Source organism: Astatotilapia calliptera, chromosome 7, assembly GCF_964374335.1.
Source record: "Astatotilapia calliptera chromosome 7, fAstCal68.1, whole genome shotgun sequence".
Lineage (NCBI taxonomy): Eukaryota > Metazoa > Chordata > Actinopteri > Cichliformes > Cichlidae > Astatotilapia > Astatotilapia calliptera.
Genome location: NC_137428.1, coordinates 26007452 through 26032399, shown reverse-complemented (window position 1 = coordinate 26032399; position 24948 = coordinate 26007452). Strand labels below are relative to the sequence as shown.

Sequence of the window (24948 nt, the reverse complement as noted above, 5' to 3'; positions counted from 1 at the left end):
CTGACGGAGGCTGAGAGATAATCTCAGGACGCCCTCTAGTGTTCAGTGACAGCAGAGACTGACTCACTGAGGCAGCACCACAGACTCTGCAGAGTGCACGCGTAAAAACTGTGCGTCTGCGATTTAGTGCGAATAACTGAGACTAACGATACAAATCTATCCGATGGCAACGTAGTGACTGTAGGCAAAAAGGAAGTCTGGGGAAAAAAGCAAAGAGCTCCTGGCAAAAAACTCAATAATTAAGACTCAATGTTTTAAAAGATGGGAGATAATCAGAGTGCTGCTTTTAAGAGGTAACTAGCAGGAGGTGTTAACAGTTAGCTACAAGCTTTTTTTCTCCAAAGGGAGAGATCAGCAGCCTTTACCATCAAGAGAGCTGCTCTGAAGCAATTCTGTATGCAAATGTATGGAGCAACAAAACCTATTTGAGCTTTATAATTTTCTACTTATGGAACTTCCCAACTCTGTGATAAATAAGAGAACATATACTTTATATATAAAGAATACGTTCTTCTCTTTTCAAGAAGGTGCACAGCGTAATAAGCATTAGTGACCCTGTCAACATTACCGACGGGTGTCATTAAAATCTTTTGCCACATGTGACTATTCTCCAGTGGGCTATTTCTAATTATTTAGTACTTTAACATTGCATTGTGATTACACTCACAGAACTCCAGTAGTGGCTCAAGCATACTGGTGGCATTAGAGGTGAAAGCAGGCGAATTTGATCATGCACTCACTAATTCTTTTTTCTTCTTCATTGTTTATCTTTTAGAGTTTGAATTAAACTTGGGGGAATCAGGACTAGACATTTATGTGTTTACATGAGTGATTATGAGGTTCATCTTTTTTTGTTGTTAAAGCCCAATGGAGATGGGCAAAATAGCCCCAAGTTCAAACGCCTGCCTGCAGGAATAAAACCTAATTTATCGGCGTCACACATTGTCGTCATCTGCTGCTGGTCCCTGGAAATGACACCTCTGAGTTCCACTTTACAAATGTGGCTATAGGATGTAGTTAAAAAGCATAGCAACCTGTGTGAGTGAAATGACTTCAGCAGCTGCTTAGCCTAGCTGCTTAGCTGGCGTTCAGTTTTACAAACTTATGTAAAAATTCACAAACATCTCAGTTTTATTTTTGCCCCAGACACACTGAAAGGTGTCGTCATGTCACTGCTTGGTTAGGCCTGTATGGACTTACTGCTGCTTGTAAACTGTGATAAATCTTCTCCTGCTACAGGTAGGTGTCTTGCTCTACACTGCTCAGACTCTCTTTGGACCCTTTTAGGGTTATATGTTCGAAGAGAGGTGAGGGGTCAGAGGAAGGAGCGTAAGGATTAATCAGCTCCTGTGAAGGGAATGCTGTCTTCATCTCATCTTCATCCTTAGTCTTTCTACTTCTTGTGGCTGCATTTTCTTCATTCACATCCGTCTTGGGTGCCAAGGGAGACTCCACGGTGATGGCAGGTCTTTGTTTCAGGTGTTGTTTGCTGTGTGGCTCAGAGGTCATGATGGCTTTAGCCCCGTGCATCCTGGGAGGGGATTTACAGTGCAGATCTCCGTGACTCTCCTTCCAGCGCCGGAGCTGAGCATTGTGCTCCTTCTCAATCTTTGTCTCGGATATCGTTAACTCGATAATCTGAAACACACATAAATACAGGAGTGTGAGCCACACGTGATTTAATGTCTGAGCTTTTAGTTAAAGCATTTCCATTATTGGTGTTTTCACAATCTCAGCAGTTAAAGTCTCAGAAGGGTTTGCAGGGTCAAAATAAGAAAATGGATTGCAAAGACTTAATGGTCTGTGTAGGTGTACCTCATGCACCAGGAAACTTTCTTGCATGTACTCTGGATTTATTGCTCGGAGCAGCTCCATTGTCTCATAGAGACTTTGGCAGTCCTTCAGTTTCTGCTGGGATCCCAACGTGCATTTGAGGAGGACCAGGCCCACTTTGAAGAGGATCTTCACTCCTGAGAACATACACGTCACACAAGACAACATGAGGCCAGATCAACTAACTTTCACATTTTATATTAGTAATTCATTTCTCCATAATAACCATGAGAAGTACTTTGAGTTGGGTTGGGTGACACAATGATTCAGTGCGGTGACACATTTGTATTATTTCAAAATAAAACAACAGGGAGGCTTCATGTTTTTAGTCTGTGGGTTGTTACTTGGATATTCTGATCACAGCTCACTGATCACTCTTTATCTCCGTTTTACCCCGATTAGTACCAGAGAAACCCTCCATCAGCGCATATACACTTGCCAGCCACTTCATTAGACACATCTGTTAAACTGTTCATTAACACAAACACATAAACAACCAATTACACGGCACATAAATGCAATTAGGCCTGTAGACATGGCTAAGATGACATGCTTTAAGTTAAACTCAGAAGAAAAGGTGACTTCAGTGACTTTGAATGTGGCAGATGGGCTGATGTGAGTATTTCACAAATGGGTGCGATTTTTCTGAACAATCATCTCAAAGGTTGACAGAAAATGGTCAGGTATGCAAGGTATGCAGAAAAGCATCTCTTAATGCACAACACAATAAACCTTAAAGCAGAGTGGCAGAAAACCACAGCAGGAGCCGCTCCTGTCAGCTAAGAACAGGAAACTGAGGCTACAATTTATAAGGCTTCACAACAAGTAGACATCTAAAGATTTGAAAAATGTTGCTTAATCTGGTTAGTCTTGACTTCTGCTGCAGATTCTCACTCTCTTGCTCTCCCTCACACACAGCAAAAAAATTTTTTTGTGTACCTCCCTTTGTTTTGTCTTTCAGGTGATAATAATATAAATAAGATAAACAACAAAATAAAAAGATTAACAAGAGGAGCCTACAGAGTCCATAGTGCTCCTCTTGGAAAACAAGTTGTGTTTGGCACAACAAAGCAGAGTGCCCCTTTGTGCCAACTGACCATCATTTAAATACCACTCTCTACCTGAGTATTATTACTGACCAACCCTTTATAACCACAACGTCACAAAGCTAGAATCATCTCAATCATGAGATGACATGACAATGAGTTCACTGTGCTCAAAACACAGTCACCAGAGCTCAAGAGCACCTTAGGTATGTTGTAGAACGGGAGGTTGCCATCATGGATGTGCATGAGTCTGTGATGCTATCATGTTATCAGCACCCTGTTGACTTTGTGCAACAACAATTTAAGACAGCCAGTCATTAAAAAAAGAGTTCCTAGCAAAGTGTCCTGTGCATGTAAATGGTAAATGTATTTATATAGTGCTTTTCTAGTTTTATCAACCCACTTAGATTCACGCACAAAAATAAAGGAAGGTTTGGGGGTTCAGCATCTTGCCCAAGAGCACTGATGTGCAGACTGGAAGAAGCCTGAATCGAACCACCGACCTTTCAATGGCTGAAAAACCGCCTCCCTCTCTGGAACCATCAGACCCAGCTCTTCAGGTTTTGTACTTTCTACTTGGTTTTGTTACAGTTATCTACCTTAAACTGTTACTGATTCCTGACATTAAAGTAAAATCAAAGAGGAGGATGATGGTCATATGATGGGTATTGGCGGACCGTTAAATGCTACCATTTTGTATTCATTTAATTGCTGTCTAGAGACTGATAACTTAAGCAACGGAGGGATACGTTTAAATGAAAAACCAAAAAGCACACAACTTTCAGCCAGGCCACTAATACTTCATCCTGTCTATCTCAACACTTCTCTTATTTGTCTGCACCAACTAACTCAATGCAAAGACAGGAAGTTCTTCTTAGGTGTGCCCCCAAACTCAAGTGTGGCATTTTCCACTACTGCACTGTGAACTCTCCACTCAGTCAAACAAAAATCAACCACAAGCCACATCAAACAAATCTTCCATCTGTGAGCTTAAAGTAAAACACTTCTGTTTAATAGCATTTGAATACACTATCGTATCTATCCCATCATCTCTGTAAGAGTAGCAATTCAATGCAATGCAATTATAAAAAAGAAGAAAATCTATCAGTGTGGGGCACTTCACCTTCACACAGGAACATGTCCCAGACGCGCAGCACCGAGGCCCACGGCAGAGTCCGAGAGAAGATGCACATGAACCACTCGGTCATGCACAGGGTGGGCTCCAGCTTCTGCTTCTTTAAGTGACGGTAGGCCACAGAGGAAACCTGCTGCAGCAGAGCGTACAGAATCTCCCCGTCGAGCTGGATCGCCTCCTGTGGAGACAACATGCAAAAACAGTCAGCAGAGAAAGAACAGACTGCTTTGTCTTTGCTTAATCTGATTGTCTGATTATCTTATCCTTCTAGCCTGGTCACCACCTCAGGTAATTAGGCTGTTAGCATATCAGCATGAGTGACAGAGACAACGGCCTAAAGAGCTGTAACACTAGAGCAGCCACACGTACCATCGAGCTGAAAAAGCGAAGTTCTGGCTTTAGAAAATTAGGCCAACAGACAAGCTGTAAATATCAAACTAAACTTTGAATGACTTCAAACCTTGAAGCTGAATTTGTTTTTCTACAGGTAAAAGTCACCTTAATTCCTGGGAAAAATATCCATAAATATCAAAACTGTAAAACAAAATGATTTTTGCCCATTATGGGGTGTGTTTGGAGTCCTTAAATGACTCATTTATTTACTTGTTGGTACAAAACACATGTTCATTTTGTGTACATAGATATATACTCACCAACCACTTTATTTAGTATTAACTTGTTACAACTTTCACTGACACCTTGTTATTACCAGGTTAGCCCCCTTTCGTCTCAGCCCATATTAAATCTTTTCATCACAAAATCAAAAAGGTGGTGGAAACATTCTTCAGAGATTTTGGTGTATATTAAAATGACACCACTGCACAGTTTCTACAGGTTTGTCGGCTTCACATCCATGATGTGAACCTCCGGTACAGCCACATTCCAAGGGTGCTTATTAGATTGTGATCTGCTGAGTGTGGAAGCTATTTGAGTACAGTGAACTCAAATAACACAAAAACCCCAGTGTAAGATGACATGGGCTTTATGACATGGCACTTTCTTCTGCTGGAAGCGGCCACCAAACATGGGTACACAGACACAGCAACAATGTTCTGACATGCTGTGGCATTTAAACATGCCCAGTTTGTCTAAGGGACAAATTATGCCAAGAAAATATCCACCTAAGAAATTTCCTGTTCTTAGGTGACAGGAACAGCGTGTGATTAGATATTTAGTGGCTGGTGAGTGTACAGATTACAGGTAGATGAATAACAGGCGGAACAATGACACTGACAGCAACATACCAGCCCTGCACTGTAGTATCCAGGAAGGTATTTTTCACAAATCTGAACAAGAACCCAGAAAGCATCCTAGGACCAAAGAAAGAGGGAGAGAGAATTAGAGGAATCACAAATTAAAGTAATAAAAAAAGTACTTTTTACATAAAGTAAAACGATGATGCCGTTGATAGAAAAATATACATTTGAAAAACAAACTTAGAAATTAACATTTTCGATTAGAACAGATGGCATCCAGTATTTTAGATTAGAAAAAGTATTAAATATTCACCTCAGCTGGCATATGCATCAGAAGTACAGCAGCGACGGGAGCCTGAGCCTGGCAGTAACCCTCATCAGGCCGATACAGAGTGTAAGCCTTCAGCACACGAAACAGGTCCTGCTGCCTATACATCAAAACAGCTGGTTTAGAAACAACGTTTGGCCTCATTAGGCGAAAAGTGGGACACATAAAAGGATTCTGGAAGCGAGGAATGGAAACGCATACCCGTGACCTCCTCTCGCTGCAAACATTTCATGGAAAGGGAACTGTCGATGAAGGTCACGCTCAATGATATCAACCCATTTGGGATCTCCTTGCTCCTCGTCCAGTTTCTAAATAACACAATTTGGTTGGCATTTTTAACATTATGTTGTTTTGTAAAACATTCTAAGTATAGCTACAAGCCTTCTATTCCAAATAGCAACATCTGTTTGCAATTTAGTCTTTGCTAAACTATAGCAGTGTAGTTTTGGTTGCTGATCTTAACAATGCTTTTCGATGCAAAGTGCAACAGCACAGATAAAAATATTGTAACTAAAACTTTAAGTGTGTACCGTGTTTGGATGTTTACTGGCGTGCTATTGTTAAAACTGAAACAATAGACAATATCCTGGCATGCTGTCAGTGATGTGTACATATCAAGACTCTTCCTGCACAGTTCCACCCAAAGATATTTTAGCCAGAGCTAAAACTAAAACTCTTCCTTTAACTGCATTCTTGCTTTAAGGATTTATTTAGTCGATCATTAACGACAGTTTCACATCTAAAATTGTCACAAATATGGTAAAAAATGTACAGCTGAAACTTTTTCTGTCAAATACAGGAAGACAGACTCCCTAACTTATTTTACAAATGATTTTGCATCATATATCTTGTCCCAGGCCTGAAAAGAGTGCACTTTTTTCCCCAAATAGATAACTATATAATTACTCTAGGAAAACAATTCAGGGTGAATTTAAAGAAAAATTGATCCAAAGTGGAAAAACCCATCTCCATTCTTATGTTACAGAGCTTATGTTCTTCTCATCATACCTAGCATATACTCTGAACACATGCTAAGACTGCCTACCATGATTGGTACGTGCGACACATCTCATCACCTTCTTTTTGTAATATTTCTGTTTGTCTCTTCCTATGTTTAATGTGTAATTGTCTTTTTGTAATACGTCATCTAATATTGTCATATTATGTTTTATTTATTTGAGAATTTAAAAAAAAAAAGTCCACTTTTTAAACAACTTCCTATGACTGACCTGGAACTTGCCCTGGTTTAGCTCCCTTTTCACTTTGCCTCCAGAAAGGTAGAGCCAAGCTCGGCCTCTCAGGGATGGAGGGATCCCCTTCTGACAGCGCTCTTTCACCTGTTATACAACACATGGACAGTTCAAGAAGAAGCTGTATATAACAACTGGACATAATTAATACATCTGATGTCATTTACAGCTTATAAAGCGGACCTTCTTGTGTCTTTTGGCCATCCACTTGTCCCAGCTGTTGAGCATCTCCAACCATTTTGCCTCCCGCTGTCTCAACACCTCAGTTGGGACCTCTTCAGCACTGTGGAGGAGGAAACAATTAAACTGATAGAGGCAAACAAATTATTCTCAGCCCTGACTGACAATGGTTTCACTCTTCTGTGCCATGTCCAGTAATCCTGTCATCATAGAGGGCAGGAATCTCTTCCTTGTACGTGTAGGAAACCTAACCTCAGGCTAAGCAGTTAAACACTGGCAATCAGCAAAGAAGTGGATGGAAAACAGGAAGCTGTGGGAGAACTTTCCCTTTGTTCAGCTTACTACACCCTCCTACTCAAAACATTTACTAATCTCTCACCTCACTGCAGAGCTGCTGAAGACCTGAGCTGTCACATTTGACACACACAAAAACAACCAAAGAAACCTGGTCTATTTATTTATATGATTAACTTTACAACTTACTGCAGTGCCGTTATTAAAGCAAGCTCAAACAATGCCACTTACACCAATGTTATCTAATAACCCCAAAGAACAAGATAAGGACAGACTGCATTGTGTCTTCAAAACAGTAAAAAACACTAAAGATTTTGTTGTTGACAGGTCAGCCTGCTTGGCTGAATCTGTTTTTCTTCATTTATTTGAAAAATGAGTCATATTACTTGGTTTATAAGGAAAATTAAATTAAATGAATTAATTAAAGCAAACAAACAAACTTTCTGCCAAACTTTGCCTATGTTCAAGGCAAAGTCCAAGACTAGCTTTAAGAGCAAGGAAGATAGACAAACCAGGATGGTGTGCAGACCCAGAAGTGAAAGCTAGCTTTTGAGGAGGGCTTTATTAAAGGGGGCTTACAGCATTATACACAAACATGTACAGTAACAAAGGTAGATATTTGTATGTCAGCTAACAAGGTCAGCATATGTGCAAGCAATCCTTGTGATCCAAAATGTCAGGATTTATATTGCACCAAACACACTTTTTCAGACCCTTTTTTTACTCTTAGGTCTGTATGATGACCACACAAAGGTGAGTGTGACAAAGGGAAAAAAACAAAAAAGCTACCTCCTATTCCTACCTTCTGTTTACAAGGGTCAACCAATCAGAAGAAACTTGTCTTAAAAGAACTGTGTGTCCTTAAAAAGAGAGGAGCTACCATGACTTCTTTTGAGGTTGAATTGAGGGGCTGCACCAAGTCCCAGTATAAGAGAAATATAATGATTTTGAACTGTGGATGATGGAAATGTGGCTCCTTTGGCTCCACAGGGATGGATGGTGAAGGTATAGAGAGCAAATTTAGCAGTGGAAGAAACTTTTCTCCCACTCCCACTTGTTATTACCAAACAATTCACAATTGAAATTCCTGTCTGATGTCATTTCTTTTGGAATATCTCAAATATTGTTCACTAGAATACATTTGTTTCCCCATTTTCAAGCCTTAATATTTTTAATACCATTCATGTCATTTGGGTAAATTGATGGTATAGAGCACACCTCATATATGGGAATCTGTGTAACAAATTTCAACCCCCTCTTTAAAACTGTTCTGTCTACAGGGTTTCTAAAACACTAGTGCAGGCTGTACTATCAGATTTTCAAGCAAATGCAAGAATTTGATGTTGAACTTCAGCTACATTTTTGAAATTCCACATTCATTAAATCATAGTAGCAGATATTTGGCCTAAAAAATGTGATTGACATAATTTAAGCAGCTCCCTAGGTATACCCGTTTAAAAATGGCTCCACAGAAACCCATCTTCATCACAATATGTTAGTTTACTTATTGAAAAACAACAGTAATCTGGGAGTTCTTCTACTAAGAAGTATAGATATCATTACCCAAGATCCCGCTGCTCCCCCATGGAAAGGTGGTTAGGCTGAAGGAACTTGGTCCGTTCACATGAAATGACCCTTATCTAATTCAGGGTCATTTCCCAGAGCCATAATGGGATGAAATGTGTGATACACCTATGGCCAATTAACCTAACAGGCATGTCTTGACTCTGGGAGGAAGCCAGAGTAGAGTGAACCCACCCAGCTGCAGACAGAACATGGAAACTTTGAACCAAGAAATGTCTTCCTGTGAAGTGACAGTGCCAAGTTACTGAATATTAATGCCAGTGAGAAAAATACAACAAAGAAGGAATCCGGTCTCTCTCATTTTGGTGCCAGAGAGCTGTTGAGCAAGAAAAGTAGGAACACAGAATACAGACTAACACAAATAGCTTGGGATGAATGGAGAGTAGGGCTGCCACGATTTGTCGACTAGTCACGATTACGTCGACTATCAAAATCGTCGACGACTGATTTAATAGTCGACGCGTCGTTTGAAGCTTTGTAAGATCACAAAAGACGCAGGAATAAGTAGTAGGATTTAAGAGTGTAATAACGGACTGAAACAGAAGATGGCAGCATTGCATGTACAAGGATGTCAGCTACCGTTAAACCCCGAAGAAGAAGCAGCTCTGTCCCAGAATTCATAGCGCGGCCCAGCGCAGTTTCCAACAATGGCGGCAGCTAGTTAGTTTTAATGTTACTCTTATTATTCTTTCTGGGTCACAAAATAAACGTTTAACATATTTTCAGGCGAGAATGTAGCTGTGTAAACCTCAAATATCTGCTCAGTTTATCAGGACACCACATATTTTCAAAAGCGCTCCGACGTTTTCGGAGACGTCTGTTACCCACTAGCTCGTTAGCGAGCCGGGGGCTAGGCTCACTAGCGCCGTGAGAACACCGGACTCCCCGCAAATCGTTTTCAAACCCACCGCCGTCTTTCGCTACTCAGGTTAAATATATATGAGTCACTTGGATAACTTAAAATGTTATTGTTTGGCTTTTTTAGTATTTTTACTCAGTTGTATATAGTATTTGTATTTGTATTCTATTTTTATCTTATTGTATATTTATTTTATTTTATTCTACTGTATATAGTATTTTATTTTATTCTATTCTGTACAGTTGTGTACTGTATTTATTCTTATTGTATTCTAATTTTTGCCTCATAACTTTTGCACTGTCCACTTCCTGCTGTGACAAAACAAATTTCCCACGTGTGGGACTAATAAAGGTTATCTTATCTTTTATTTGTTCCTGAGTAAATCAGTTTGTCTGAGATTAAAGTTATAGTTTTTACACAGCTGAATAAACGTCAAGCAGACAGCTGATTATCAGAAGTGTGAGATGCTCCAGAATATACTCCAGTGTCCTGTTATATTTTAGATAGCAAGGAGTTTATTAAACTTCACCGAAACAATCTGCAAATTTCATTAAAATTTAATAAACTATCATCTTGTCTTTATTTTTAGTTAGCACAGACCTTAAACACTTAAAGCTGTAAGCTAATGATAGTTATATAAGAGCAGATGCTGCTGGTGCAATAAGCTGTAGTTTTACGTCCAATGGATGATGATCTGATTAGTCGACTAATCGCAAAAATAATCGGTGACTAGTCGACTATCAAAATAATCGTTTGTGGCAGCCCTAATGGAGAGCAGAGGCCCCAGTCCGCGAGATCTTCAACGCACACCTCCGGCAGAGCTTCAACAGCATTCCGAGGGAGACTGGGGACATTGAGTCTGAATGGACCATGTTCAGCGTCTCCATTGCCGAAGCTGCTGCATTGAGCTGCGGCCGCAAGGTGGTTGGTGCCTGCCGTGGTGGTAATCCCCGAACCAAATGGTGGACACCAGAGGTGAAGGGAGCCACTAGGCTGAAGAAGGAGTCCTATCGGGCTTGGTTAGCCTGTGGGACTCCGGAGGCAGCCGACAGGTATCGACAGGCCAAGCGGAATGCGGCTCGGGCAGTGGCTGAAGCAAAAACTCGGGTGTGGGATGAGTTCGGAGAGGCCATGGAAAAAGACTTTCGGACTGCCTCGAAGAGATTCTGGCAAACCGTCAGACGTCTCAGGAGGGGAAAGCGGTGCTCTACCTGCACTGTGTATAGTGCTGGTGGAGCGCTGCTGACGTCGACTGAGAAAATTGTCAGGCGGTGGAAGGAATACTTCGAGGACCTCCTTAATCCCACTGACACGTCTTCCGAGGAGGAAGCAGAGTCTGGGGATGAGGGGAATGACCCGCCAATTTCCGGGGGCAAGGTCACTGAGGCAGTTAAACAACTCCTTGGTGGCAGAGCCCCTGGTGTTGATGAGGTCCGCCCCGAGTTCCTGAAGGCTCTGGACGTTGTAGGGCTGTCCTGGTTGACACGCCTCTGCAATGTTGCGTGGAGATCAGGGGCAGTACCTGTGGACTGGCAGACCGGGGTGGTGGTCCCCATCTTTAAGAAAGGGGACCGGAGGGTGTGTTCCAACTACAGGGGGATCACACTCCTCAGCCTCCCTGGGAAAGTCTATGCCAGGGTGCTGGAAAGGAGAGTTCGTCCGTTAGTCGAACCTCGGATACAGGAGGAACAATGCGGTTTTCATCCTGGTCGCGGAACACTGGACCAGCTCTTTATCCTCTCCAGGATACTTGAGGGTGCATGGGAGTTTGCCCAACCAGTCTACATGTGTTTTGTGGACTTGGAGAAGGCATTCGACCGTGTCCCTCGGGGTGTCCTGTGGGAGGTGTTGCGGGAATATGGGGTGTCTGGCCCATTGCTACGGGCCATTCGATCCCTATACAACCGTTGCAAGAGCTTGGTTCGCATTGCCGGCAATAAGTCGGACTCGTTCCCGGTGGGTGATGGGCTCCGCCAGGGCTGCCCTTTGTCTCCGGTTCTGTTCATAATTTTTATGGACAGGATTTCTAGGCGCAGCCAAGTGGCGGAGGGCTTTCGCTTTGGTGGCCTCAGAATCTCATCTCTGATTTTTGCAGATGATGTGGTTCTGTTGGCTTCATCGGGTGAGGGCCTCCAGCTCGCACTGGAACGGTTCGCAGCCGAGTGTGAAGCAGCGGGAATGAGGATCAGCACCTCCAAATCTGAGGCCATGGTTCTCAGCCGGAAAAGGGTGGAGTGCCCACTCCGGGTCGGGGATGAGTTCCTGCCCCAAGTGGAGGAGTTCAAGTATCTCGGGGTCTTGTTCGCGAGTGATGGGAGAAGGGAGCTGGAGATCGACAGACGGATTGGGGCTGCAGCTGCAGTAATGCGGATGCTGCACCGGTCCGTCGTGGTGAAGAGGGAGCTGAGTGTAAAAGCGAAGCTCTCAATTTACCGGTCGATCTACGTCCCTACCCTCACCTATGGCCACGAGCTGTGGGTAGTGACCGAAAGAACGAGATCGCGGATACAAGCGGCAGAAATGAGCTTCCTCCGAAGGGTGGCTGGCCTCTCCCTTAGAGATAGGGTGAGAAGTTCGGCCATCCGGGAGGGGCTCAGAGTAGAGCAGCTGCTGCTCCACATCGAAAGGAGCCAGCTGAGGTGGTTCGGGCATCTGACAAGGATGCCCCCTGGGCGCCTCCTGGGTGAGGTGTTCCAGGCATGTCCCACCGGGAGGAGGCCCCGGGGCAGACCCAGGACACGCTGGAGAGATTATATCTCTCGGCTGGCCTGGGAACGCCTTGGTATTCCCCCGGATAAGCTGGAGGAGGTGGCTGGGGAGAGGGAGGTCTGGGCCTCTTTGCTTAGGCTGCTGCCCCCGCGACCCGGCCCCGGACAAAGCGGATGAAGATGGATGGATGGATGGGATGGATGAATGGAGAGCCAGTTCCATCAGAAACAAACTGACCAATCCACTGAATCGTAACCCTCCTTTTTAACAATGCGGCCATTTTTTTCCTGACAGTGATGCATTACAAAACAGTGACGTCAAACTCAGGGCAGTGTACACTATTGCACATACGGGCTTTATTTCTGCTGTTTCTACGCCGTGGTGTGAAATAGAGATGATACAGCAGCTGTGCTGATGCTGAAGAGCATGTAACAATGCACTGAAACCAAATCCAGTCTTATCACGGTGCATCTCAAAAGATTACAATGGTATAATATCCTTTTGCAACGAATAATTAAATACACTTTTTTTACTAAAAAACTTTCACCCTGATGCACAAGTCATAAGGTCAAGGGATCATCAGCGCACTCTGGTTCACTTTGAGGCAAACAACAGTAACAATAAAAAGCAGTGAACCATTAAACCAGGTGGGGTTGGGTTAAACTGTAAAGCAATGTGTTTACCGTGTACAGTTTGAAGCCATCCAACCTTAACTTTTCTTCTTTTGACTATAAACAAACTCATTATTGATAAATATTACAGCGTCAGTGGGGGAAAGAAGCCATCTGAGCCGCAGAGAAGACTGAGTTTTATTCGCGTTTATCCATCTCAGTCAAAGAAGAAAAGGGACAAGGAAACCTTTATGAATTACTCCATTGATTTCGAGGGCTAAATAAAATATCAGTTATGTTAAACGACACTTACGAGTCTCCAGCGTATTGCTGGGCTCCTCCTGTGAATCCGTACTTGTCCACCTGGGTCTCTCCGGGGACGACATTGCCGTTTACCTCTGGGTTTAATCCGTGCGAGGAGCCCGTTCCATTTTCTGTCAGCTTCTCTGGGTTGTCTCGCAAATTAAGTCCATTGCTCAGCTCCGTTCTGGCCATTGAGCCAACATTTATCTTAGCGTAAGCCGCCTACAGGGTCTTCAGAAGAAAAGCTGCCACTTTAATGCCGTCCATGGGAGCCGCCTGCTAGCTACGGTTGCTACTGAGATAGCTGCTAGCTCGCTAACGCTACAACAGCCACTTGAGGTTTTTTTTTTATGTACATCCCCCTCTCTTCCACATAATTAACGCTCCACTCACACTCTAAATCGCACCTCGATGACCGCTTAATTAGCAGCAAAGTATCTGTTTGCTAATCGCCCAAAGTTACTGTGCTAGCATCACACAACTGTCAGCTGACACACACCTAGTTTCTGTGCTGTCAGCAGGAATGTGAGTTAGCTGCTGGCTACAAGGAAGAGAAAAGCTGTCTTGCCCCGAAGAGCGTAGTAAACAAAACATCCATGGAATCTTGTGACTCCCTGTTGCCACCTAATGCTGGAAATCACACATGCAGGTACGGTTAGCAATTTCACTTCACTGACAATTACCACAGGAAGTTATTTTTCTGCAACCAGCATAAGAGTGCTCCATTAAATCGTTATATCTGATCTTAATTACAAGTGAGGTGACATTGTCTTTCAAATAGTTCAGACAGAACTTGTATTGTAATAACTGCATTGCACTGAAGCAGCAAAATCTTAGTTGATGCAGAATACGGAGTAAAATAGCCGACATGCAAAAACGCCCTGCATTCACATCTTTAATCATTCACTTCTGCAAAAGTCATGAGTCATCCCTCATTTCTTCATATTTTGCTTTCAAGGAGTCAGACTTGAGCAATAGTTCTCTGGGCTTTCTGAAAGTCTTCCAAAGATAGCGGCTCCTTTTTGATTCAATTCCAGAGTGAAAACGTTTGTTTGTTTGTCAAACCACTTTACTGTAACCTATGAATATTTCAAGAATAAAAGAGTTAGGTGTGTATTTTATGTTTGCACATAGAAAGGAATTTAACTCAAGGGATGAACAGGATAAGACAATATAAATTTTTTTTTAAATTGTATACTTATCTACTTTGTTATTAGGAAAATGTAATTTGTTCCAATTTCTAGAGATGAATTTATGAAAAATGAAAGAAATAACACAGTGTGACAGGCATAAAACAGTATTTTGGGATCGACAAGGTGATTCCTGAAGCGATATTAGTTGAAAACATGGCATGGTGCTTAAAGTGTTCTTAAACAATAGGGGCAAAAACAAAGATGCGTCAGGCCTAAAAACTATCTACAGCAGATGAATAGTAAAAGATGAAGATGAAAGATGAAATTAATATCCTTAAAAAACAGGAAAGAAATCCAGCAAAGACCTGACATAGGACCTGAGAAATGCATCTGAGCCCTTAGTTGAGCCATCTGCTGTTCACTGAAGCCTCTTCGGAAATGGTCTCAGTGGAAGGATGACTGTCAAGAAGCCAATTCTTAAGAAGAGAAACAGAGAAAGGGGAAGGTATGCCATATTACACAAGAACTGGACTGAATCTGTAGCAACAGGTCACTGTCAGTGTGTATGTGGGAGGTGACTGTCTATAGGTTTGGGACTGAATTTCAGTCAGTCAGAATCGATGGAATTAATAACCATCAGATTTTTATCCACCAGGCTGTACCATAGTGGATCAATCACACCACCAATGCAGTAAAATCATACCTGGCTAGAAAAACACACAAAGGACACCTATAAGTCACAAACAGATAAGCTGTGGCATTCAAATGACGCTCAGTTGGTACTAAGGAGCCCAAAGTGTGTCACTAAAATACCCCCCTGCACAATGTGTTATACATTCATATGTGTTCTCATACATAATACACTTGTTGACATGCAGTATCTTTTTTTTTTGCAGAACTGTATTTTATGTGTATTTATGCTACATTTAAAGTAAATCAAATCTCCTTCCCATTCTGGTGCTCAGTATGAACGTCTTGACCATGTCTACTTCCATTAACTTGCTGCCACGTGACTGGCCGATCAGGTATTTGGGTTTCAGGTTAAGTTATATTAGATTAGATGAAACTTTATTTATCCCTCAGGTGGGTTCCTCTGGGAAATTCTGTTTTTGTCCCTCTTGGGGACATAGGTAGGTTATTGTAATTGACTTATCCTGTTCATCCCTTGAGTTAAGTTACTACTTCAAACATGATATGCATAAAGAAGACACCTAAACAAGTTTAGTATAAATACTAGGTTCTTTATTTAAATATTGTACATATTTTAAAACATATTTACATAAATTAGACCTGCATTGTTTCACTGTAGACATAAGTTTATCTTTCATACGCTTGCTGGGAACAGGACAATCATACCATACAGACTGCAGAAGCACCTTTGAGAACGGCTTTATAAGAGAAAAAGACATGTCCACATTTCATTTACATCAAACACCGGGCAACACGGCAGGGACGACATAAGCTTGCAATGACAGGAAAGGCCTCTTGATTACAGGTCAAGCTATTGGTTAAGGCTGAAACTGTGCTCACCCTCATACTGCAAGTTCACACCCCCTCCTGCATAAGGTTTACGTCTCTCTGTCAAATATAGGTCTATATTTGAGAAACAGACATTTCCCCCCCCCTTTTTTTTTCTTACACAAACCCCTCAAAGACAAGAAGAGCCTAAAACAGTGAGAAATTACATTTTTTTTTGGGGGGGGGGGGGGGGGTAACTAAAATAGAAACTACATAAAAAACAAAAACAACGATGACAGCAGGACAGATATGCAAATCATTACCCCCATTATGTTTATGAGGAAGAAAAACCTGCCCAATTTGATGTGAAATGCAATCATTGTAGCACAAACTGCTGCTAAATTGCACATATGAACTGCTCTCTAGTAATAAAATGCATGGTGGATCAGTGGATTCAAGTATGGCAGCAACAGTACAACTTCTACCGTGATTGTTAGATAAGCACCACAGTGACTGTTACCATTACAGTGGTGCTTCCAGAGCAGTGCCCTAATTGTGAACTATGGCTTCCCTTCTTTGGTTTTTCTTTTAAAAACCTGTCTTTATAGTTACTTACAGATAACCAGTTACATATAACTTAAAACCAGGAATATGATACAACTTTAGGAATAGAAAATACACTTTAATGTAATTCTGAACATTTCCACACAGACCTCTGGCCATCACACACACATAGAACAAGAAAATTAGAGTATTGCTGTATGATGTTTGTGTCGAAAAAAAAAAAAGAGCATAATGAGATACACAAAGAAAATGTGTCTTTGGTGCACATGCTTTTAAATTGTAAAGAGTTTATCCACAACACTTAGGTGAAGTGTTAGACCCTCATAAGCAGAACGGTATCATCAGTGTCTTTGATTCGTGTAGTTTGGTGAAATCCAGAGCGCACGTTTACGCACTCGTCGCAATCACGGTCACAGCGTTTATGCAAATCAAGTCATACGTGACTAACAAAAGCAGCAGCAAACAAATGAAACAGGAAAATGAGGGACAGAGAAACAAAACATTTGAAGCAGACTCACACAATGCACATTTCTTCTTCTTTTTTTTAAGATACCTGGATCTTTTAGTCATCCACGGGACGTTTGTCACATCTGCATATGCTTCAGTCTGTAGCTTTTAAAACAAAATAAGGTTTAAAAAATACATCTTTCTCCTTTGAATTTGTTCCTGACCTATCACTGCAATTGTAAGCATTCCCAGATGCTAACTTGAGCTTTATAACAAATATAAACATTACATACAACAGCTTCTCAAATATGCCACACAAACCAGTCATATGTTTTAGCGGCCTTTCGGCAACACGACTGCTTCAGAGATCAATCTCAGGAAGCGACTTTCAACTTTCAAACGGAAGTGTGGTATTGATGAAAATCACCTGGAGATTAGTATCTGTACAAGAAAGTATACGAGAGCATGTGTAGATCTTCCATAAAGTAACGAAACAGCTCTTCGCTTTAACAACCAATTCAAAGACAACAGAAAGGCCAGAACAAGTTTCTCAAAAAACAAAAATATTTACAACTCATCAGGAGATGCGGTTCCCTCGGCCAAGCGACAAAACCTGATTAACCTTCATGTGAAAGCTTTAATAAGTGTTACAGTTTCTCATTACAGAGTTTTGATCTGAGGAAAGACACTTAATCCCAACTCGTACATTTCATACTCAAACAACATCCCAGCAGCAGCTTCCTCAGTCTAGTCTACATGCTTTGTTCAAACACATTTACCACATGGAACAGATTAACAACAGAGACCAATAGCCAGGTTTCGCCTGCTAAATCTGTTACTACGCTCTAAAGAATCCAAACCCATGGCTTACTCCTTAATCACATTTTTATTTTAGATTTTAAAGCCTACAGGCCGTCCATCTGTCCTGGGCTGTCACATCATTGAAAAAGATTTTGATGCTACAGGATGAGACGTTGAAGAATGAAAGGCATCTTCCCGCCCGTCTCTCTCTCTCTCTGCTCCTCCTGCATCACGATCAACATGAAAGAAAAAAACAAAATGTTCTAGCTGCCTGCCTTCCCTCAGCCGCTCAAGCACCAAAACAAAACCAGCGGAAGAAAACTAAATGTTAACACGGGCCGTGCTGTAAGGAGTGTGTGCCGTGGTGTTGGCGGGCCTCCCCTGTCAGCTCCACAGGATGCAGTGCATTTCGGGAGGGCCGCAGGTGGAAGACTCAGGCAGGCGGCGAAGAAGGAACACCCCCAGACGCGCACTCAAACACACGCACGCACACACACATTTTAGTCTGTGTATTCAGCCACGATAGAGAGCAGCACCGTGATGTCATCTGGCTTCCCTCCTGCAGGACAAGAAAACAAAGATAAAGTGAGGAAATGTAAGAACTAGTTCATGCAAAGTACTTTTTAATTATAAGACCTCCTGAATATATAGGAGAAGACTTTTCTATTTCATAATAGTGTTAAAGCCGCATATAACAATAATTGTAGTGATTTGTTTCGTATTAGCTGTAAAGCGGTGGTCAGCCATCATCAAGGTTAAACTTGCAAAAACTAAATGCTTGGGATTCCTACAGAGAAGAAAAACTGGTTGTGCCAGCAGGAGTTTCGTCTCATGTGTGTTATCATGACCACGCCAAGGACACAGCGGAGGAACTGCAGACGTCAGAGCCTCAATAGGTCTAGATAAACTGATTGAAAAAATGCTTTAACCAAGCTTATTACAAACGTGTCATGTAATGTGGCTTCAAATATAAAGTATAACTGCTGAAATCTTATTGTGTAAAGCAACTTTTAGTCAACACAAGGAGAATCACATTTAAAAGTCTGAGTGGTTTAAGGCCTGATTTGGACTTCTGTGAGCAATCTTTGTGGAGCCTATGACATACATCCCTTCAGATAGTTTCAGCAATCTCCCTCCAAAGATTTGCTGACATTTGTGAGAATTTCAATTCATGTTATGATTGTTATTTCTTAGATTGAGGTGATGAGTGTTATTCTCTCACTGACAAATTCAAAAACGCAGCTGGAAATGCACAGGAGGTATCGACTGTAGTGAACCGGCAACAGTTTTGTGCCGTGTGTAGTTAGGTTTCTATGGAGATTCACATCAGGTTGCGATGTAGAGTTTCAGATGGGTTTGCGGTTACGACATAGTTACAGTGTAGATTTACTGCTGAAGTATAAAGCCCCAGCGAGACATCCTTAACTTGTGTCTTTTGTGGCCAACTACTAATATTAACAGTGTACAGTTTTATTAAGGACATCAAAAGTACTTTGGAGTATGTATGTTTGTATGCTCCTCATTATGCATCTAATAACACACAAATTATGTTTATTTCAATGTTTATTAATTAATTATTCAAAACATGATAAATAATAGTGCCATCTCCAAAATTTGTACAACCAAAACTTATTATTAATATTAATCAGGAAAAGGGGCGTGCTGTAAAAACATTATACTGCAGTTATGTGTATGGTGCTTTTAAAGGGAGCTAACAGTAACCTTACCTCTTACATTCAGGCCATTGTCACAGGCAAACTGTGCAAAAGGGGACATATAATTAGGGTCGTAGGCAAGATCATGAGCTTGCTTTGCAATGCTCTGTGCAGTCTGCAGGATGCTGTCATAGTTGGTAGTCTGAAACGAGATGCAATAATAAAAAAAGCATTAAAATTTGAATTTGTTTCCAACACATATAAGCATAAGCTGACATGTTGAAGTGATACCTTGAGTTTTTTGAGCTCCTGAAGAATCATGTAGTCTGGCATGTTGTCAAAGAGACCGTCTGTTGCGGTTAAGATGATGTCACCAAGCTGCACGTCGAAAGAGGAGCTGTCAGCCGCTTCGGGACTACAGGAAACAAGGAAGCACGGGAAGATCATGAAGTGAAACTAGAGCGCGAAGCACCTGAGCTGCTGGCAACAGTTTTAAGTGTGGAATTAAGCAGGTCAGAAGCCACTCTGCTAAATTTTGAAGATGGAGTGTGAGCGTTTAATGTGACAGCTGACGTAAAACCTGACTTCTCCGTTTACTTCTCCGTCCGTGCCGAATGCCGGCATGGCCTGTCACTTCCTACCACCATACACAAGTCTCAGACTGAGGTTTTATCACCTGGGAGCCTTATATTTCTGCTTGGTCTTAATTTATGATGACATTTAAACAGGTCTATAAATGTACTTTAATGGGAACGTTAACCCATTAAACCTGCCAAACCAGTGAGAAAAGTCAAACAAAACATCTAGACTGCTCCAAATGGATTACAGAGTTTCCCTCTTGTTTATCAGTTGCCATTGCCATGGCTTGCTAGTACTGAAAGCCTGTGTCCATGGAGGAACGGGCAATTTGAAAGTAACATTCCTGATGTCTGCAGAGAGCTGAAAGCACTAAGGAAAACTTCTAAAGAAGGACACTTTTTGTTGTTGCTACCAACTCTAGCCAAATCCAGGTAATCACTGACATCATCTGGCAATTCAGACATAAAAACAGATCATGTTACAAAAGCTTTATTAGTTGATGCCAGTCATAACAGATGTAAATTGGTTTGGCCAGCAAACCTGTGAAGGCCTGCACACACTTTAGTGTGTGAGGTGAAAAGCAGGTTCTGTTTACATGGCAAACAACAACATAAAGGCCTTTATGCTATGATATTTGCTTCCCACATGAGAGATGAGTCATGTTTTTGATAAGTTGGGCTAATTAAGCTGTCCACAAATTAGCTTGGCAGTCAAAATGACAGAGATCATGACCTGCACTTCTATTTTAAATCCTGCTTTGCATTACAAAGTGGCACGCAAACCCAATGACTGCAAGTAGGGATGCTCAGAATGGAATGATATGCCTTTACCATTTTATCCAAGCCTGCTGTAAGCAGGACATGTACAGTGCTGTACAACTACCAGCCCAGCATCTATCTAATATAGAGTTTTATTTATTTACAAAGATATATCTAACACTGAGCAACTGACCTGTCACTGAGCACAACTCCCTCGGCTCCCGGAGGAGCGATGGACAGCTGGAAGGGTGTATTGAAATAGTGCTGTTGCTCGTCCGAGCGATGAACCACCTCTCCACCACGTACCACTAAAAAGCCAGAGTCGCCAAGGTTACACGTATGTAGCCTGTGACTCTGCCGATCCAGAACTACGATGCAGGCCGTGCTGCTTCCTGAAAATAAAGCGGAGTAAAACAACACTAAGGTTATGTATACAAACAGATAATTTGATCAGGGCAAAAGAAAAGAGTTATGTTGCCCAACCAGTACAAAGTAGTCTTTGTGAGTGTCCTCATTGTGAATCTAATATATCCATGGAGAGTGGAAGAAATATAATACAGACGAAAAAAAAAACAACCAAAAAGATTGCATTCCCAGTGACAGCTACTAGCAACAATTCAGGTAACCTTGAGCAGAGAAGGTCAAGAGCTGACCTTGCCATGACTTTCCAAAATAAAAGTATGCCAACTAAATTTAACGACAGCTAACCTGCGTCTGCACTAACTCTTGGCCAGGGACACTGAGCCAAGATATGAAACCTTGATCACGTGCTTGGTGTTAACCTACTTTTAAAATCTCACTGACCCTCCTGTAGTATCAGTTACAGACAGACTCATGACCTTTTGAAGCTCTGGCAGGGGGCAAAGTGTTTGGCCTGCGTAATAGGGTAAATTGTGGGGAGTCACAAGATCACTGAATTTCAACTGCCAAGTGTTAGCATAAGAAATCACTGCCCGATCAAAGATAGTTACCTCTCTGGTTTTAAATCACTCGGTGGGACAAAGGTTTGTGTCAAACAAAAGTCACATAATATATATACCTCGCCAACTAACACAATCGTTGAAGCAAAATTTGGTTCCCTCTTGATGAACTGATCACACACTTAAAGGCTGTATATTAGTAATTGCCAAGGTAGAAGAAGAGATTCCATATTAAACAGATAGTATAACTCAGGACAGAGCTTGTGTTCTGTGCTCGGTGAGCAGGGCCAATACTCACAGTGTGACTCATACTGCAGCTATGTTATTTATTTCTCTCAGCACGGCTGAGCTCGCTCCACCACTTGCTGTGTTTGTAACCAGGTGGATCATCTCTATGTACTCACCTAGCAAGGGAACTTTGTTCTGCAAGAGCTCGTAGTAGCCAGACGTCAGGATGCCCACTGGATTACTGGGTGTGAAGCGACCCTCCTTCACCAGTCGCTCACAGGTCTTCATTAAGGTTGCAGAGAACTGAGATGGGTCGACACCATAGTCCCGCCAACCACCTACGCCATCTGCTACGCCTGATGGGGAAAAAAAGGAATTAAAAACATTTGTTTTACTACTGAACCACTACCATACAATACCTTATTAACACCAGATTCGTGACAGAGGATTGATCAGGCATTTCAAAAGTGTAAATACCAAACATCTGCTGGTAGCAGTTTGGCTGATTTTAGTTGTTGAATTTTTATTAAGTTATCTTTATTTTTTACAGCAGACATGACTTTCTTTTCCTTCCAAGGTCAATGCATCATGTCTATATTTGCACAGCCACACTGCTCTTCTGATCTTTCTTTTCTAGGTGCTGATGCTTTATTGATTACTGAACTGCTTTTCTCTCTGGTGTCTGTATCCCTGCTAAACAGGAACACATTGGTTTATTATCTTTCCATTGTAACTTCTCATGTACTGCTTCATGTGTGCCTAATTTATCTAGTTTACCTGAAGTGTAAGAATTTTACCCCGGAAAATGTGTTACTTGCAGCTATGGAACAGAAATAATTGTATACTCTTTTAACATCTTGTGTGTAATTCATATTTATACACTGATACCTCATAATCTACTAGCTTCCTGTTTTATTTTACTTTTGATTCATTCTAGCTGCACACCATGAGTCAGAACAGCAAAGATACAAACTGACTTTAAAACCTCATCAGCAACCAAAGTCTCTTTAGCTCTAGACACCTTCAGCTTATACACACAAACAAACGTAATCTAATATCCTGTAATTTAGGTGCTACATGAATCATTCAAGTTTGTACTTGTAAGCACGCGGTTCCAAAATGCATATAATTTTTGTGGTATACCGGTAAGGTTACTTGCGTCCAAATGACTTCTAAATTCAGTTTAAATATATTTACACATTGTGGCTTCACATCAATCACCTCATAAATGCCTTCATTTGCACATTCATTTGAAAGCTGATGCAAAGCAATTTTTTTTCAAGACCAGATGATTTTACTTAAGTTCTGTTTAGTTCAATGGCCAAAGAGGACGGCAAGGGAATATCTGCACCAGTATTTTTTTTTGTCAGAAGACAGTTGTAAAAGAAATATGTACATAACAATGAGAATAATCTAATAATGATGTATAACTTTTCTCCCCACCCCATGCTCATAGTATTTGACTTCCAGAGAATCTATGGGTTTCCTCTTAGTTTTTTGAAAGTATTTCTTTCTACAGCACACAGACTACTGGGAATATTGCTTCCATAGTTTATAAGGCTGTGACTTTGGAATTATTTTCCCTTTCTCACAGAGGTGAAAGTAACCTTTAAAAAGAAAGTGAAAATATTATACATGCTGGAAAACCCCACGCATTTTCTTCTGCACTGCTTGATCATCACTGTCAGCTACGCCCTTCACTACGATTTCCATCAGCCTGAATTAAAGCAAGGGACGTTTTCAACACTCTGACTTGAAGTCTCACAGATTCCACTTCTCCTTGCCGTGTATACACGTGTTGCCATGTGTTCCTCGGAGATGTCAATTTTATTTCTCTAACCAACCTAAACGTTTAACACTAAACAGACCTTGTAAACTATGAAATACACCTTGTGTGTGTGTGTGTCTAACCAACCACGTGGTAGTTTAAGTCTTTGGCAGTAGCAAGGTGGCGAGGACAAAGCAAGCTTAGCCTGCTAGCTAAGCTAATAGGCTAATGATGCTATTAGCAACATGGCTGCCTCCATGCTCAACCATTCTGACCTTTGCAAGACATTGTAGTGTTAAGTCTGATACGTTTTAATGAGCTCTATTTTTTGCCACGTCCGAATTAAATAAGGCCGATTTACGTCTTCTAATGTTGTGATTGCAACAGCTTACGTCATCGCAGTGTATCCCACAGTGGGGACACATGTAGGTGAAAGGTCATTTAGCGTTTCACCTCAAAACTACCCCCTAACAGTAAAATAAATGTCATTTATTAAAGTAATGACGTGAGTGCAGGTGCTATGTGCGTACAGATATGCTTTAAGCGTCTATCCGGGTTGGAGTCTTGTTTTATCCGGGTTAAAGTGCTGTCTTTTTTTTTATGTGTGAGCGGGGAGGGGGGCTGGTGTGTTTTGATCCGACGGGTCGGCACACGTGCTGGCTAAACTCACTGAAGGTCACCCGAGCACAGAGGGCGTCTAACTTTCATGCAAGCCATTTGCAGAGCCCTGAATCCTTACCCAAGACATCAGCCGTCTTGTGCCGTGCAATGAAGCAAGCATCATCACCGTAGCACATCCCTTTCTTCAGGATCCCCTTGCGAAAGTCTTTACCGAAACCATAACTGGCGGTGATCAGACTGTAGTCCCGACCGTCCGTCTGAGAGAGTCCGCCCAGGACAGCCCTGGCTACCAGTCTGCCATAAGACAGTACGGATAACATCCCCTAGCAAGGAGAAACCCCGTTCTGATCCGAGACCGTACACGCTGCCCCCCCTCTCTCGCTCTTTCTCTCTAACCGGCTCGACCACCTGCCTGCGAGGCTAAGTCTTCAGATCAAGCCCCGGCTGTCTGTCTTTAGTCGTTCATCCGATCCCGACCGGCTCGCTTCTGTGACAGCGGAAGGCTGCAGTTGCTCCAAACTCGAACAAACACGCCGCCGTTTCCTTTCTGACTCTGTCGCTTTCGCTTTATGTCTCAGGTGAGCATTTGATAGACGAAGCAGTTCCTCCACTGGGCTCTCTCCTCCCCGACATGTTTCCACGGGACACAAAGATGTGAGTACATACGGGTGTTTACAACTGTGACGTC

General features: G+C 41.9%; 2 protein-coding genes and 1 long non-coding RNA gene across 3 annotated transcripts; 1 reads left to right on the top strand and 2 right to left on the bottom strand.

The window, feature by feature from the left end:
* Positions 1-1102: 1102 nt before the first annotated feature.
* On the bottom strand, positions 1103-13875 carry LOC113025797 (TBC1 domain family member 10A-like). Its single transcript, XM_026173962.2, has 9 exons — positions 13339-13875; positions 6972-7071; positions 6768-6875; positions 5740-5846; positions 5524-5638; positions 5259-5324; positions 4003-4192; positions 1816-1970; positions 1103-1638 (listed from the first exon to the last, which is right to left on the bottom strand). The coding sequence occupies exons 1-9, from the start codon at positions 13518-13520 to the stop codon at positions 1234-1236; spliced, it is 1428 nt and encodes a 475-aa protein (XP_026029747.1). The 5' UTR covers positions 13521-13875; the 3' UTR covers positions 1103-1233.
* LOC145430037 (uncharacterized) lies at positions 13874-22766 on the top strand. Its single transcript, XR_013910413.1, has 2 exons — positions 13874-13977; positions 22025-22766. It is a non-coding gene; the product is annotated as an uncharacterized LOC145430037 (long non-coding RNA).
* LOC113025795 (protein phosphatase PTC7 homolog) lies at positions 17852-24916 on the bottom strand. The gene is made up of 6 exons (XM_026173957.2): positions 24379-24916; positions 22048-22227; positions 20917-21115; positions 19678-19801; positions 19459-19588; positions 17852-18290 (listed from the first exon to the last, which is right to left on the bottom strand). Exons 1-6 carry the CDS (start codon positions 24578-24580, stop codon positions 18232-18234), a joined length of 894 nt encoding a protein of 297 aa, XP_026029742.1. The 5' UTR covers positions 24581-24916; the 3' UTR covers positions 17852-18231.
* Between the last annotated feature and the right edge of the window lie 32 nt (positions 24917-24948).

Coding starts and splice junctions, on each gene's coding strand:
- LOC113025795 (XM_026173957.2), bottom strand. CDS start 24,580: ATGTTATCCGTACTGTCTTATGGCAGACTGGTAGCCAGGGCTGTCCTG. Junction 22,228..24,378: donor CAAGACGGCTGATGTCTTGG/GTAAGGATTCAG, acceptor TTTCCCCATCAG/GCGTAGCAGATGGCGTAGGT. Junction 21,116..22,047: donor GAACAAAGTTCCCTTGCTAG/GTGAGTACATAG, acceptor CTTTATTTTCAG/GAAGCAGCACGGCCTGCATC.
- LOC113025797 (XM_026173962.2), bottom strand. CDS start 13,520: ATGGCCAGAACGGAGCTGAGCAATGGACTTAATTTGCGAGACAACCCA. Junction 5,847..6,767: donor TAAACCAGGGCAAGTTCCAG/GTCAGTCATAGG, acceptor TGTGTTATTTAG/AAACTGGACGAGGAGCAAGG. Junction 1,639..1,815: donor AAAGTTTCCTGGTGCATGAG/GTACACCTACAC, acceptor TGTGTGTTTCAG/ATTATCGAGTTAACGATATC.